Source organism: Miniopterus schreibersii (genome assembly GCF_964146895.1).
Source record: "Miniopterus schreibersii genome assembly, chromosome: 16".
Taxonomy (NCBI): domain Eukaryota; kingdom Metazoa; phylum Chordata; class Mammalia; order Chiroptera; family Miniopteridae; genus Miniopterus; species Miniopterus schreibersii.
This window is the reverse complement of record NC_138116.1, coordinates 35,115,926-35,130,514: the sequence shown is the minus strand read 5'-3', so window position 1 is coordinate 35,130,514 and position 14,589 is coordinate 35,115,926. Positions and strand designations below refer to the sequence as shown.

The 14,589-nt window shown below is 59.5% G+C and overlaps 3 protein-coding genes across 14 annotated transcripts in view; 2 read left to right on the top strand and 1 right to left on the bottom strand.

The window, feature by feature from the left end:
- The window catches only part of MINK1 (misshapen like kinase 1), a 63,933-nt gene extending 55,029 nt beyond the window's left edge, over positions 1–8,904 (top strand). Inside the window, exons 13-33 of one of the 11 annotated variants that reach the window (XM_081162290.1) lie at positions 21–137; positions 606–692; positions 894–1,115; positions 1,320–1,493; positions 1,785–2,045; positions 2,755–2,840; positions 3,260–3,372; positions 3,574–3,662; positions 3,882–3,905; positions 4,023–4,186; positions 4,612–4,717; positions 4,801–4,938; positions 5,156–5,264; positions 5,630–5,797; positions 5,904–6,047; positions 6,293–6,427; positions 6,603–6,703; positions 6,787–6,936; positions 7,019–7,178; positions 7,281–7,420; positions 8,042–8,904. In XM_081162290.1, the coding sequence (XP_081018416.1) occupies positions 21–137; positions 606–692; positions 894–1,115; positions 1,320–1,493; positions 1,785–2,045; positions 2,755–2,840; positions 3,260–3,372; positions 3,574–3,662; positions 3,882–3,905; positions 4,023–4,186; positions 4,612–4,717; positions 4,801–4,938; positions 5,156–5,264; positions 5,630–5,797; positions 5,904–6,047; positions 6,293–6,427; positions 6,603–6,703; positions 6,787–6,936; positions 7,019–7,178; positions 7,281–7,420; positions 8,042–8,125 (2,772 nt within the window). In that variant the 3' untranslated portion in view covers positions 8,126–8,904. Of the gene's footprint in view, positions 1–20; positions 138–605; positions 693–893; positions 1,116–1,319; positions 1,494–1,784; positions 2,046–2,754; positions 2,841–2,997; positions 3,109–3,259; positions 3,373–3,573; positions 3,663–3,881; positions 3,906–4,022; positions 4,187–4,611; positions 4,718–4,800; positions 4,939–5,155; positions 5,265–5,629; positions 5,798–5,903; positions 6,048–6,292; positions 6,428–6,602; positions 6,704–6,786; positions 6,937–7,018; positions 7,179–7,280; positions 7,421–8,041 lie in introns of all 11 variants that reach the window. The other 10 variants (XM_081162289.1, XM_081162291.1, XM_081162288.1 and 7 more) reach the window with 10 other exon arrangements.
- A 493-nt stretch (positions 8,905–9,397) lies between these two features.
- Positions 9,398–14,096, bottom strand: CHRNE (cholinergic receptor nicotinic epsilon subunit). Of its 2 annotated transcripts, XM_081162304.1 has the most exons (12): positions 14,016–14,096; positions 13,627–13,769; positions 13,453–13,497; positions 13,221–13,330; positions 12,926–13,081; positions 12,531–12,631; positions 11,938–12,138; positions 11,743–11,857; positions 10,263–10,377; positions 9,995–10,181; positions 9,794–9,900; positions 9,398–9,686 (listed from the first exon to the last, which is right to left on the bottom strand). In XM_081162304.1, the coding sequence occupies exons 1-12, from the start codon at positions 14,059–14,061 to the stop codon at positions 9,531–9,533; spliced, it is 1,482 nt and encodes a 493-aa protein (XP_081018430.1). In that variant the 5' UTR covers positions 14,062–14,096; the 3' UTR covers positions 9,398–9,530. The 2 variants fall into 2 exon arrangements, with proteins under 2 accessions (XP_081018430.1, XP_081018429.1); XM_081162303.1 differs by lacking the exon at positions 9,794–9,900 and having other exon boundaries at positions 9,398–9,729; positions 14,016–14,089.
- LOC308568978 (uncharacterized protein C17orf107) lies at positions 10,635–11,512 on the top strand. The gene is given in 5 exon segments (XM_081162314.1): positions 10,635–10,918; positions 10,920–10,952; positions 11,043–11,144; positions 11,146–11,269; positions 11,272–11,512. Coding segments are annotated over 5 exon segments (675 nt in total). The 5' UTR covers positions 10,635–10,720; the 3' UTR covers positions 11,490–11,512.
- Positions 14,097–14,589: the final 493 nt, after the last annotated feature.

Genomic DNA, 14,589 nt, shown 5'->3' with positions numbered 1-14,589 from the left:
ACACCTCTCTTCACCCACAGCAACAGCGGCGGGAGCGGGAGCAGCGGAAGCTGCAGGAGAAGGAGCAGCAACGGCGGCTGGAGGACATGCAGGCCCTGCGGCGGGAGGAGGAGAGGCGGCAAGCAGAGCGGGAGCAGGTACAGGCCCTCAGCACACACTGCACACACCCCTTCTCTCCCCGGCCTCCCTGCCCACTCCTGCTGCCTGCCTCCCTGCTCCCCAGTACCCTTTCCCCCTTCTTTCCCTACCCCTAGATTCCTCCTATCTTTTCTAGCTTCACTCTTTCTCTCTGTTTTCTCCCACCCTTCAACCCCCAACCCTGGCTCCCTGCCCTCCTCCTGTCTCTGTGCCTTCATTCCCCATCTCTTTGCCCATCCCTGTCTCCTCTCCCTTGCACCTGCCCTCATGGGTCCTCCCCCCCGACTTCCTGCTCATTCCCTGCCCTCTTCGGGGCTCATCCCTCCCCGTCCTCTCTATTGCTCTTCCCTGCTCTCCTCCTCATCCTCACCCCACTGGTCTCTTCCTCCTCCGCCGCCAACTCCTTCGCCGCTGCCGCCTTTTCCTCTTTCCCTGCCCTTTGCCCCCACCCTACCCCTGCCCCCCAGGAATATATTCGTCACAGGCTAGAGGAGGAGCAGCGACAGCTCGAGATCCTTCAGCAACAGCTGCTCCAGGAACAGGCCCTACTGCTGGTAACGGGGTCCCCCAGCTTCCTCTGGGAAGATGCATATCAGAGCTTTTCTGCCGGAATGGGATGGGAACACTTCAGGGGAAGGGACTCACCCAGGCATCAAGGGAAGACATCTCTCTAGGCAGGAGAAAGAAAGGGCATGCTGACTCTAACTTCCAGGGCTACACCTTGCTGAGCCCTCTCTCCCTACCCTTGGGCCCAGGAATACAAGCGGAAACAGCTGGAGGAGCAGCGGCAGTCCGAGCGTCTGCAGAGGCAGCTGCAGCAGGAGCACGCCTACCTCAAGTCCCTGCAGCAGCAGCAGCAGCAGCAGCAGCTTCAAAAACAGCAGCAGCAACAACAAATTCTTCCTGGGGACAGAAAGCCCCTGTACCATTATGGTCGGGGCATTAACCCTGCCGACAAGCCAGCCTGGGCCCGAGAGGTACTCGCTGCTTCCTTTACTATCTAGGATGCCATCCTCCCAGTCCCACTGCCTGGGGCCTTAGCTGTGAGAAGCGGCCGTTCCACAGTGCCAGGCACTGAGAAGGGGACAGGGGTGCTCTGCACAGGCACGAGGGCTGTAGGGACCTAAGTTTTGAGAACAGGGAAGCAAAGCTGGCCTGCTTGGCACCCTTTCGTATCACAGGTAGAAGAGCGAACAAGGATGAACAGGCAGCAGAACTCTCCCTTGGCCAAGACCAAGCCAAGCGGCACAGGGCCTGAGCCCCCCATTCCTCAGGCCTCCCCGGGGCCCCCAGGACCACTTTCCCAAACTCCTCCTATGCAGAGGCCGGTGGAGCCCCAGGAGGGACCGCACAAGGTGAGTCTCTTCCCATTCCTGTTTCAACACAGACATAGCGCAGGTACATGCACACACACGCACCCTTAGCCAGGGACCACAGACTTCATGATACATGGGCAGAGACATCACCTGCGTGCCGCTGTATGTCTGTTCCTACATCTTACCTGTTTGGGCTCTAGGAGCCCCGTTCAGTCGATGGGTAATTGGAAGCTGGAGGCTTTACCTGCCGTCCTCTCAGCCCAGGCCCCAGCTCACAGGTGGGGATGTGCACAGAGTGGGCAGCCTACCCTCCCTGGTCTCTCCCTGCAGAGCCTGGTGGCACACCGGGTCCCACTGAAGCCATATGCAGCACCTGTACCCCGATCCCAGTCCCTGCAGGACCAGCCCACCCGAAACCTGGCTGCCTTCCCAGCCTCTCATGACCCTGACTCTGCTGCCCCCACACCCACTGCCGCGCCCAGTGCCCGAGGAGCTGTCATCCGCCAGAATTCAGACCCTACCTCGGAAGGGCCTGGCCCCAGCCCAAACCCCCCAGCCTGGGTCCGGCAGGATAATGAGGCCCCACCCAAGGTAAGGACTAGCCTGTGGGACCAGGAAAGAGCACAGAAATACAGTTGACCCTTGAACAATGTGGAGGTTAGAGGCGCTGACCCCCCCCACAGTCAAAAGTCTAAATGCCCCCAAACTTCATTACTAATAGCCTGCTGTTGACCAGAAGCTTTACCAATAACATAAAGTTATATAAGCTGTAGAGGAAAGAAAACGTTATTAAGAAAGTAATAAGGAAGACGTGATACTTTTATAGAACTGTACACATTTCTTGAAAAAGACCCATGTATAAGTGGATCTGTGCAGTTCAAACCCATGTTATTCAAGGGTCAACTATCGTAAGAGAGGAAATGGAGGCGAGTGGAGGGAGCAGCAAGGTGGAGATGGGTTTGGGGTTGGAAGGGAAGAGAAAGGCAAGTCATCCACCACAGCCCCAGTCCCAAAGGGGTTATGGTCTGGTGGCACATGAATGTGTCATGGTGATTCCTATGTGAGTGTGGGGATGGAAGAATGCCCAGGGTGTTTGGGAAGCATGAGGCAGACTTTCTGGGTTGGAATAGCAGCTCTGCCATTTCCTAGTTTCATGACCCTGGACAAATTCATTAGCTTCCTTGAGCTTAGCTTACTTCATAAAAGACAGGAGAGCACCTTTTGGGACCCTAGTGAGAATAAAATGTTTGTGGTTCCAGCAGTGCTAACACCAGGCACACTGACCTCCTCCTCTCCTCAGGTGCCTCAGAGGACCTCATCTATTGCCACTGCCCTTAACACCAGTGGGGCTGGAGGGTCTCGGCCAGCCCAGGCTGTCCGAGCCAGGTAACATCTGGGTGAAGTTGGGTGGCAGGCTAGGGAGCAGGGTGGGGGGCAGAGGGGAGTTTGCCAGGTTACCCGCTTAGGGGTGGGCAAGCCCCAACCCAGTCACCTCAGCCCCCTCCCTGCCCCTGCCCCCGGCACCCCTGTGCTCCCTTCACAGACCTCGCAGCAACTCCGCCTGGCAAATCTATCTGCAAAGGAGGGCAGAGCGGGGGAGCCCCAAGCCTCCAGGGCCCCCTGCTCAGCCCCCTGGCCCACCCAACGCCTGTAGGTAATGGAGTTGTCCCCCCACTCACTCCTACCCTCACTTCTGCCACCTACCTGCCTCCCCGGGTGTTGGCTCCCTCTGCAGTGCAGCTCAGCCTCCCCCACCCCTGGGAGGGGAGTACCTTGTCCCTCACCCTGCCTCTGCACTCCCACAGTAACCCCGACCTCAGAAGGAGTGACCCTGGCTGGGAGCGCTCCGACAGTGTCCTCCCTGCCTCTCATGGACACCTTCCCCAGGCTGGCTCTCTGGAGAGGAACCGTGTGGGAGGTATGTGAACAGGGCCTGGTCGCCTGCTCTTGGGCCTGGACACAGTCTCCCTCAGGGTGTGCCCCACCTTTGGTAGGGTAGGGACTGGGCTGGGCATGGAGCTCTGGGGCTCAGGCCTGAGGGGTCAGCCCAGGGTGTGGGCTTGAGGTCCTCCTCATCCAGGTGTCAGTGACCTCCCTTCTCCCACTGTGCCATGTCCAGCCTCTTCCAAACTGGACAGCTCCCCAGTGCTGTCCCCTGGGAACAAAGCCAAGCCTGATGACCACCGCTCACGGCCGGGCCGGCCTGCAGTAAGTTAGCAGGTGGCAGCTGTGGCCCTGCCTTCTCCTGGTCTGGGACTTTGGGGCCAGCTGTGGAGCCCCTTGAGCCTGGGTGCTGGGGCGGAGCCTTCACTAATCTGCGTGAGAGGAGGGACTGCGGGTTACAGATGTGCTTCTCAGTTACTAACCTTTCTTAACCTCTCTCCTGCCTCTTCCTGGCTGCCCTTCTTCCCCTGCGGCCCCTCCCAGAGCTATAAGCGAGCCATTGGTGAGGTTAGTGAGAAGGGGCCTGCTTGCAGGAGCCCCTCCTGTGACCCTGCCCCTTCTTCTCTGGCATCCTTTGTACCACTGCCCTCTCCCCCCTCTCCTTACACAGCTCCTCCCCTGCAGGATTTTGTGCTGCTGAAAGAGCGGACGCTGGATGAAGCCCCACGGCCTCCCAAGAAGGCCATGGACTACTCGTCATCCAGTGAGGAGGTGGAGAGCAGTGAGGACGAGGAGGAGGAAAGCAATGGCGAGCCGTCAGAGGGGAGCAGGGACACCCCTGGGGCCCGGTATGGAGGCTCCCTGGGGGTGGGGGCACTCCCGCGTCAGGGGCACCCTGAGAGAAGGGGTTGCATGTCGGGGGGAGGGGGGCCTCTGGGACAAGCCTGAGGGAAAGTGGTTCCCCTTTTCTCAGAGTGGGGAACCCTGGCTGTCACTGCGGGTCAGGAGTATGGGGCTGGTGTTCCCATCTCTCTCCCACTGTCTTGTCAGTAGGGGGTGGTCTCTTCAGGTTCCTGTCTGCCAGCCCCCTTCCCCAATGCTGGCACAGGACACCCGACAGTGGGGCAAAGGCTGCTCAGTGGGGGCTGAGTGCATCAGATTTTTAATAGAGACTGAAACTGAAAGCCCTAGGCCTCCTGCTCTCGTCTGCTCCCATGGTACTTGGGTGGCAGGCAGGACCTAGAGGGCCTCATAACTTTCCTCTCTCCCATAGCAGTGATGGGGACACAGACAGTGTCAGCACCATGGTGGTCCATGACGTGGAGGAGATAGCCGGGACCCAGACCCCCTATGGGGGTGGCACCATGGTGGTCCAGCGTGTGAGTAGGCACCGCATTCTTTTGAGCACCTGCTGTGACCCTCCTTGGTCCCAGCACTGGCCCCCTTCCCTCTGTTCCTTTAGACTCCTGAAGAGGAGCGAAGCCTGCTACATGCCGACAGCAACGGTTACACAAACCTGCCAGATGTTGTCCAGCCCAGCCACTCGCCCACTGAAAGCAGCAAAGGTCAAAGCCCCCCCTTGAAGGATGGAGGCAGCGATGTAAGTTGGGTGCAGGCAGGTCCATGTGGGGAGGAAAGGGCACTGGCAGTGGGCAGATCAGGGGGTACTCGGGGTACTGTGCTGGGCTGGCAGAGCACCTGGGAGCTAATTGGCCAGGGTTCTCCTTGAGGGACCTGGGGCCTAGGAATAATACCAGGGGGAGGGCCACAGGCTGGGGTCTCATGTGTTTGCCTGACTACTGTCCCTACCCCCACAGTACCAGTCTCGTGGGCTGGTGAAGGCCCCTGGCAAGAGCTCGTTCACAATGTTTGTGGACCTAGGCATCTACCAGTCTGGAGGCAGTGGGGACACCATCCCCATCACAGGTGAGGATGGGACGAAGGATCTGCCATGAGGCCTGGAGAGTAGCTGAGGTGAAGCTCCAGTGATGCGGCTTCACGAAGCGTCTCAGCTTCCCCTTTCACCTGAGCACCTGCCCTGGCACAGAGGCAACAAGGGCTTCTAAGGCCACTTTAACCCAAGAGGGAAAATGCTCAGCAGCGCAGGGACCTATGTGACAGAACAAGGACTTTTGGCTCTGTTCCAACTCCTTTGTGCACCACCTCCATTCTCTGGTCTTTCCCTTTCCTTCTGAGTATTCAGAGGAGCCAGGACTAAGTGTAAGGGTAGGGTAAGAAGAGACAGGGTAAGGGGGCAGCAGCCCACCTCCCTTCCCCACTCTCCCCGGCAGCCCTAGTGGGTGGAGAGGCCGGTCGGCTTGATCAGCTGCAGTATGATGTGCGGAAAGGCTCTGTGGTCAACGTGAACCCCACCAACACGCGGGCCCACAGTGAAACCCCCGAGATTCGGAAGTACAAGAAGCGATTCAATTCTGAGATCCTCTGTGCGGCCCTTTGGGGTAAGCCAGGGCTGGGAAGGAAAAGAGGGATCTGGTGTGCCCCTGTGCTCCTGGCCAGGTGAGGGCCTGGCTCTGCCCCTGATCTGCCCAAGGGCTCCTATTGCAGGTGTCAACCTGCTGGTGGGCACGGAGAACGGGCTGATGCTGCTGGACCGAAGTGGGCAAGGCAAGGTGTATGGACTCATTGGGCGGCGGCGCTTCCAGCAAATGGATGTGCTGGAAGGACTCAACTTGCTGATCACCATCTCAGGTGTGTGTGTGGAGTACAGGGGTGGGGGAGAGGGCCGGGAGGAGGGGGCTCCACTGCTTGGCTCTCTGTCACCATCTTCAGCCTGGGCAGAGGGCAACCTTGGTCCAGGAGCCAGAAGTTGGGGCCACTTTCTCACCCCTCGTGGTATGCTGAAGAGGATGGCCGGGACGCAGAATCTGGACCTCCAATGAAGGGAGCGTGTGTGTGTGTCTGTGTCTGTGTGTATCTGTGTCCTCGCCCCTCAGGGAAAAGAAACAAACTGCGTGTGTATTACCTGTCCTGGCTCCGGAACAAGATTCTGCACAATGACCCAGAGGTGGAGAAGAAGCAGGGCTGGACCACCGTGGGGGACATGGAGGGCTGCGGGCATTACCGCGTTGGTGAGGAGGTCACAACAGAGTGGCCAGGGCACATTTGTTTATGAGAAGAGAGAAATGGGGGTTTGGGCTTAATGGTCATGAAGCCAGAGACTTGGTGCCTGGCATTGGGGGTGTAGTGACAAACCTGTGGGAGGGGCCCCGCAGTCCAAGAATCCCTCTTCTTTCCTGCCCCCAGTGAAATACGAACGTATTAAGTTCCTGGTCATCGCCCTGAAGAATTCCGTAGAGGTGTATGCCTGGGCCCCCAAACCCTACCACAAATTCATGGCCTTCAAGGTAATCCTAGCCTCAGCCCTCCAACACTGTTCCAAGGTCTGACTCCTCCACCTGTGTCCCCTGATCCCTTCTTTCCTCCACAGTCCTTTGCTGACCTGCCTCACCGCCCTCTGCTGGTGGACCTAACAGTAGAGGAGGGACAGCGGCTCAAAGTCATCTATGGCTCCAGTGCAGGCTTCCACGCTGTGGATGTCGACTCTGGGAACAGCTATGACATCTACATTCCTGTTCATGTAAGCTTGGCCGGACTGTGGGCAGAGGGGGACCACCAGTCTAGACTCCAGATTCAGTGACTCCAGCCTACCTTCTCCCTAGATCCAGAGCCAGATCACTCCCCATGCCATCATCTTCCTCCCCAACACCGATGGCATGGAGATGCTGCTGTGCTACGAGGATGAGGGCGTGTATGTCAACACATACGGGCGGATCATTAAGGATGTGGTGCTGCAGTGGGGAGAGATGCCCACCTCTGTGGGTGAGTGTGGTGTTTTTCCCCAAGCTGCAGGTCCCTGAGCTGGCCTTGGAGTGGGCCCCAGCTGCAGCCCACTCACTGCCCCTCAACTCCCTTCTCCTCCAGCCTACATCTGCTCCAACCAAATAATGGGCTGGGGCGAGAAAGCCATCGAGATCCGCTCCGTGGAGACAGGCCACCTGGATGGGGTCTTCATGCACAAACGAGCTCAGAGGCTCAAGTTCCTGTGTGAGCGGAATGATAAGGTGGGAGCCCCTTGCCCCCTGGAAAGGGCCAGGGCCCCTGTATTGGGCTGGCTTCCACAGCCCTAGGTCCCCACCAAGGTGACAGTTGTCGGCTCTTCCTGAAAGGGAACCCTTGGGGAACACCACGCAGTCACCACCTGCCCTTCCCCTTGCCTTCAGTTTCTGAGAACTCTCCAGATTCTTTAACCCCAGAGGTCTTCCAGCTACCCTCTTTCCTCTTCCCCAAGCATTTTTGCTCTTCAGGGGGGTGGGGGTTATTCTTTCTTTTCTTTTTTTTTTTTTGTTAATCTTCACCTGAGGGTATTTTTTCCATTGATTTTTAGAGAGAGTGGAAGGGAGGGAGGGAGGGGGAAAGAAACATTGATGTGAGAGACAGACATCAATTGGTTGCCTCTTGCACGTGGAAATTGAACCTGCAACCAAGGTACGTGCCCTTGATCAGAATTGAACCCGTGACCTTTCAGTGCGAAGGCCATTGCCCTAACCACTGAGCATCACTGGCCAGGGCAGGATGGGGGTTATTCTGAGACTGAACTTTGCAGTTTCTCCCTCTCCCAATTAACTGAAACTCTCCCCGCCCCCCATCCATCCCTTGGTGACTTCTTCTCCTTCCCCACACAGGTATTCTTTGCCTCAGTCCGCTCTGGGGGCAGCAGCCAAGTTTACTTTATGACTCTGAACCGCAACTGCATCATGAACTGGTGACAGGCCCTAGGCTGGAGCTCTCCCACAGGGACCCAGCTCTCCCCCCACAGCCAGACTTCCCAGGCCGCCCTGCTTTCCTCTCCTTGGGCTTTTGCTTTTACTGGTTTGATTCACTGGAGCCTGCTGGGAACGTGACCTCTGACCCCTGATGCTTTTGTGATCACATGACCACCCCCTTCCCCAACATGTTCTCTTCCCCAAAACTGTGCCTGTCCCATCTTCTGGAGAGAGGCACAGCTTCCCCTTAACAGGAATTGAATGGGCCTAGCCCCATCCCCCCTTTTCTCCACTTAAGAGGAGAGTGCTTGGGGCTTGGACCCTGTACCCCACTGCTGCTGACTGGGCAGGGCCCTGGGCCCCTTCATTTGCACGTCAGGGGAGCCGGCTCCCCCCTTGAATGTACCAAACCCTGGGGGGGGGTCACTGGGCCCTAGGTTTTAGGGGGGTCACCAGCCACTCTAGGGGCAGGGACCATTTCCTCATTTTCTGAAAGCACTTTAATGATTCCCCTCCCCCCAAACCCCAGGGAATGGAAGGGGGACCCCGCCAGCCAAAACATTTCTTCCTCTCCAACCCCCATCTCTTCTAGCCTCTGCCCTTCCCTGGTGGAGGGAGGGAGCAGGGAGCTCTCACCCTCCACACCCCCTTGCTTGCATCTGTATATAGTGTGAGCAGCAAGTAGCCCTATTCCCTCCTTGCCCCTACCCCTACCCCTCCTCAATGTAGTGGCCTTGGATATCCCGTTTGTTAATAAAGACAATTCAACCAGCTCCCACTTCAGACCCGTTTTTATTCTGTTTTCTCTCACAATCCGGATACTAGCCAGGGCAAGCAAGCACAATCCGGATACTAGCCAGGGCAAGCAACCAATGGCGCATGGTGGGGTGGCATGTACAGTGAGTCTTGGGGGGAGAAGTAGGTGGGCAGTGCTGGGCCAAGAAAACCTAGAAAAAATGACCGAGGGAGGGCCACTGCTGCCTCAGCCCTGTTACCCCTGTGGGCCTGTGGGGGAGCTGCCAGAGGGTCCTGGCTTCCTGGCTCCAGACTCTTAAGTGCCAGTCCTGCAAAGGGGCCTCTCCTGTGTGGCTATAAAATAGCTTAGAAGGTCCAATGGGGCTGGGGCCTGAGCAACACTGGGAGATCAGCAACGCTGAATCTAGCATGGCTTTTGCTTTCCAGAGGATTGGCATCCAAGAGCCTGCTTGAACAACCCTCTCCCTCTTCCTGATTGCTGCATGGTGACCAGACCTACACACTTGTGCACTCGCAGCGTGTGTTTACAAAATACTGATTTATTATCTGCAGTGATAAAGGATCATAATATAGCAGTGGCAGCAACTTGCTTTTCAAAACCTATTTCCTCATGGAGATGGATAGGAAAGTTGGAGTCAGTGCGTCCGCCTGCTCAGGTCTTCAGACACGGTGGGTAGGGCAGGTCAGGCACTTGGTTTAAGTAGCCCCCGAGGAAGATGAGGCTGGAGCCCACACTGAAGAGCACCAGAGCCGCCCAGAAGCAGATGTTGTCAAGGGCCTTTCCCATGCGCACCCAGTCGGACACCTCCTGAGGAAGGGGCAGGCACAGAGTCCGCAAGGGCTGCAGGAACCTGCAGCACAGTAATAGTGGGGAGGCCTCTGCAGCGCCCACCCCGCTCCTGGCTCCTGGCCCACCTCGCCCGTGGCCTCCTGGTCTCGCATGCTCTCGGCCACGAAGTTCACGGCATCCACACAGCAGCGGATCTCGGGGGCAGCGGCGCCCAGGCTCTGGTAGAGGGCAGCTGCGGGAAGGGTGGGAGCAGCCCCAGGGTGGGTCATGCGGAGCCTCCCCCAGTGCAAGCGCCCCCGAAGGCCCACGCGGGCCGCTCTGCTCACCGGTCCAGGCGCCGTGCCGGTACCTCTGCCCCTCGAACACGAGCTCACTCCGCGGCTTTTTCAGTATCAGCTCCTCAGCGCGGAGCAATATGCCCACAGAGGATGCCCGCCTCGGGGGTGAGGCGGCCCCGGGGGCCTCCGGGGGCTCCCCGGAGCCCAGGAGGCGCGGCAGCAGCTCTAACAAGACCTAGGGGTGGGGCGGGGCGGCGATCAGCTTCAAGTCCTGCCTCCCGCCCGCCGCCGCCCAACCAGCAGTTGCGGCGCTTACGTGGCGCAGCCGCGGGGACATGGCGTGAGTGGTGGGTGTACGCAAAGACACGTTGAGCACGATGACGCAGTTCATAACAATGAGCGTGGCAACCACCATGACGAAAATGAGGTACCTGAGGGGCTCGGAGTGAGCGACATTACAGCCTCCCCGAGTCCCCAGAATCGCAGGGGGAGCCGCTGATCCTTTGACCTCACAAACACGCCTCTCCACCGAGGTGGAGTGAGGCTCCTCTGCGGGGCCACATGCGTCCCCAGGCCCTTCTCTCTCTCCTACCGCCCATGGCAGCCATGAAGGAGCCCCCCCCCCCAGCTCCCTGGAAACCCTGCTGTGGGTCTACCACTCCCACAGTTCCACGGAGGTGAGGTGATGCCAGTGGCCCGGCCAAGGGTGGCACCTCGAGACCTCTCTGGGAAGGTCTCCAGCGTCCCCCACCGCGACCTCTGCCCTATGACCCGATGGCTCCATCGCCAATGCTCCTTCTCCAGGTGGCCCCCCAGCCTCCTCTTCTGCCTCCCCTGGAGCTCATTGTGGCCGCAGCCCATGAGTATCTGGAGCAGAGGTTCAGAGAGCTGAAGGCCCTGGAGCCGCGGGAGCTGAACCAACTGCCGGTCCCGAAGCCCACCCTGGGGCTGGTGCTAAGAGAAGCCGAGGCCCAGCGTCGTGAACTTCGGCGCCACCTTGTTAGAGGTGGGGCGCTGGGAGGGGGGGCTGAGGAGGGGCGGGGAAGGGCGATAGAGGCCTCTGCGTCGGCAGCTAACTCTGGTACCCTCAATGAAGATCTCAGCCCTGTGGCTACAGCAGGAGATGCGGAGACTAGGCGGAGACAGCAGCCGGGGCCCAGCCCCAGGTGCCGGGGATCCCGGTGGAGCGCCGGGCCGGGGTAGCCCAGGCCGCAGGGCAGGGGGCTAGGCGAGCGGGGGCTGCGGCGAGCTCGAGCGCGCGGCTCCCGCTCCAGGGGCCGTGGCTTTGCCTGTGTGGACGGGGTCTACAAGGGTCTGCCTCATTCTGCAGCAATGTAGAAGCCAGCTGGGTCTCAGGACCCCCGGGGAACCGGTTCGGGATGGAGAGGTGAATTGGGGGCCGGAGGGGCACGGTGTGGAGACACTGAGCCGCCCCCCTAAACAGAGATACTCAGGATACGTCAATGTGGCGTCCAGCAGCAGTGCGAAGGACAGGGGACCAGCGAATCCACCGTGGTCCCAGCCCCACCCCGCGTTCAAATAAAGCCCAGGCAGAGACCAGGCAGCCAAAGTGGCTCCCAGAGTCTTTTGGCTTTGGCCCCGCCCACCCGGCCCACCCGTTAGCTCCGCCCACCCGGCCCACCCGTTAGCTCCGCCCATCAGCTCCGCCCATCAGGCCCACCCGTTAGCTCCGCCCACCAGGCCCACCATTAGCTCCGCCCAGTCCCAGCATGGCCCCGCCCTTCGCACTAGCCACGCCCCCGCTTGGGCACTGACGGGACCCCTTGTGCCCTCACCTGCCCAGCAGCGGCACGCTCAGAGACGTCTCTGGGATTTTCTGGGCAATTAGGAACAAGAAGACGGTCTGGGCGAGCAGGACGTTGATGGAGACGGTGCATTTCTGGCCGCCAGCTGGAGGGAGCGCCCAGTGAGAGCAGCTGCCCTCCCATCCCCGGAACGAGCCCCTCTTTAGGGTTCGGGCGACTCCTTACCCTGCGACGGCAGGAAGTAGGCGAGCAGCACCAGGCCTGAGATGAGCACGCAGGGCACGATGATGTTAATGATGTAGAAGAGCGGCTTTCGGCGAATGATGAGCGTGTAGGTGACGTCAATTTCCCCGGGACCATCAGCGGAGGCCGCGTCCTGGCGGCGGATCACCCCGGGGCAGAAGTCGATGGCCCACTCGCCGTTCTCTGCGGGACGGGTGACGCGGTCAGCCTGCTCTCGGGTGGGGCGCCCTGCTCTAAGCCGCACCCCTGAGCGTGGGGACCCATAACTCCGGGCGGCGGAGAGTCTGCAGTGTCTGGACCGGGGTGGGCGGGGCAGGTGGACGGGGCTACTTGGGCCACGGGCCGTCCGCACGAGGGCAATTCGGGCAGAAAGGGCTGTTTCCGGTGGGGTACTGAACGACCGCGAGGAAGCAGGACTGGTCCGACCATCGAGAATAATTTCAGGAAAAGGGCGAATTAAAGCGCGGTTGCCAAAGCCCATCCCTGGGATTGATGGTCTGGGTCAGCCCCCTTTGCAAGCCCCTTCTCTGGGACCCCGTCTAGAAGCGGGTTTCAGGAGCAGGAGGGGACCTCACCAGTATAGGCCTCAGTGTCGATATCGATCTTGCTGATGGTCTTGCCGTCGTCGTCGACCACGAAGACGAACTCCACTTCTTGGGCATTGTACGTCTGAGAGCTGCGGAGCCAGGGCGGGGGGCCCCCCACCCCAGAAACTCGGACTCAGGCCCTAGCCTCAGTCCCTGTCCTGGAAGCTGGGATCTGGCGGGATAGTCACACCCCACCCCATTATCCAAATCACGCTTATTTCCACCCCTGCCTCTAATTCGCTGCAGCAGCCCCGACCCTTTCCAGAGCCTGGCTCCGCCTCCAGCACAAGACCCCGCCCCCAGGCCCGTGTCTCCCGCCCCCAGGCCCCGCCCCCTGCTCCCAGAATCCCGTAATAACGGGGTCTCCGAGTATCTCTTCCCACCGGAAAACGAGCGAGCAGTTCTGCCAGTCGAAGGGGAAGTAGGTGACCTCCACGGCGCAGGTGCTGCGGTAGATGGCGGGGGGCAGCCAGCTCACGTAGCCCCCCTCGTAGACCAGCACGTTGGCGTCGTAAGCCACCCCGAAGTTGCCGTCAATGCTGTGGGCTCCCGGAATCGCAGCGTTTGCGGGGGTCCGCGACCCCTCGCCCTCCGAGCAACCCCCCCCCCCCCATCGGGTCCAGCCCAGCCCCCTCGGGCCTCGCCTTCCTTCCAGCCCGGTTGCCGCTGGGTCCTTACTTGTTTTCCAGCACAATCTCCGGTAGCCACACAAGATTCGAAGGGACCCGCAGGATGTTTACGCCCCCAAAGTCACTCTTGCTGTAGTTGAGTCGGTAATCCTGCCAGTCCTAAGGGGTGGGGACGGGAGGACGTGCGCCTTGCATCTCCCACCTGGTGCCCGCCAGGAGTTTGAGAGAAAGGGGTGCGTCCTCTGGACAAGGCCTCACGCTGGCCCCCAGATTTGACTCACGATTCCAATCCAGACGCTGGTGGTGAGGGTCTCCTCTTTCTCGTTCTGCGCGTGGGAGATGAGGGTGGGACACCAGGGCCAGAAGCGAGCTTCAGGGCAGAGCTCAGCAGTTGGGGCCAGAAGTGAAATTTTAAGCTCAGAGATGGTACTGGGAGTGGAGGTGGGGCATCTTACCAGTGAGATGAGGTTGGTCAGGGTGACCTTGAGGTTGATGGTGACGGTGTCCTCAGGCCCCCTCACTGGCCTGCATCCTGGGTCATAGTTGTCGAAAAGATGGTGATAAAGGCGCAGCTCCTCATTATTCCCCTCGCCTCTGCCTGGGGATGGGGTCAAGCAGCGGAGTCACTAGAGGTGAAGAGGCTGGGGGCCTTCTCCCCTCTGCCCCCTCTGGGTCTGTGCAGGGCTCTGCTTCTCTGTGTATTTTTCCATGTGTGTCTTCTGAGCCAATGGTGTTGCACCTGGGGACCCAACATTGTGTCCCAGTCTACATCTTGGTCTCTGTCTTTGTCTTACGTTAACATCTCCGTGTGTGTCCAACCACCTCCCCTGACCCCTGTCCATACCGAGAAACTGCAAGAGGAACAGGGCACTGAGCAGAGCCCCTGCCATCCCGCTGTCTGGTTCTCAGGGTTATTCTGAACTTTGGCAGGCTTGGAGCGGGGCAGGCCAAGGCTCATGAGTGAGGGGGAGGAGAGTGTTAGTTCCGGGCTGGGTTAGGGGGACTGTCACCTAATCCTCTTACCACCCCTACTGAAGCCAGGGACAACTTGTCTGTTTCCAGAGACAGCTGCTTCATCCTGTGTTGCCTGCCCCCACCCCATCCCAGCATCCTTTGCTTGGTCTTTGGCCAGCTTCCCCAGCCACAGACCTGATCCTCTCATGACTGGAGCAGGCTGGATTCAGGTGAACAGGTCCTTTAAGAGCACCTGGAACCACAAGCCTGGCAGCAGGGGAGAGGGATACCCTGCTTTCAACATACCCTGGTGTCCTTTCACTAAACTGCCCTGTGTGGGTGACATCCCTTGCCTCCCATACTCACCCGTGTGGAACACAGGTTACCACCACCCCAGCCCAGTCAAGATCACACTGATGCAGTTTCTGCTGGCAGAGTCTGGCAAAAGTAGTGTCTGTAAAGGC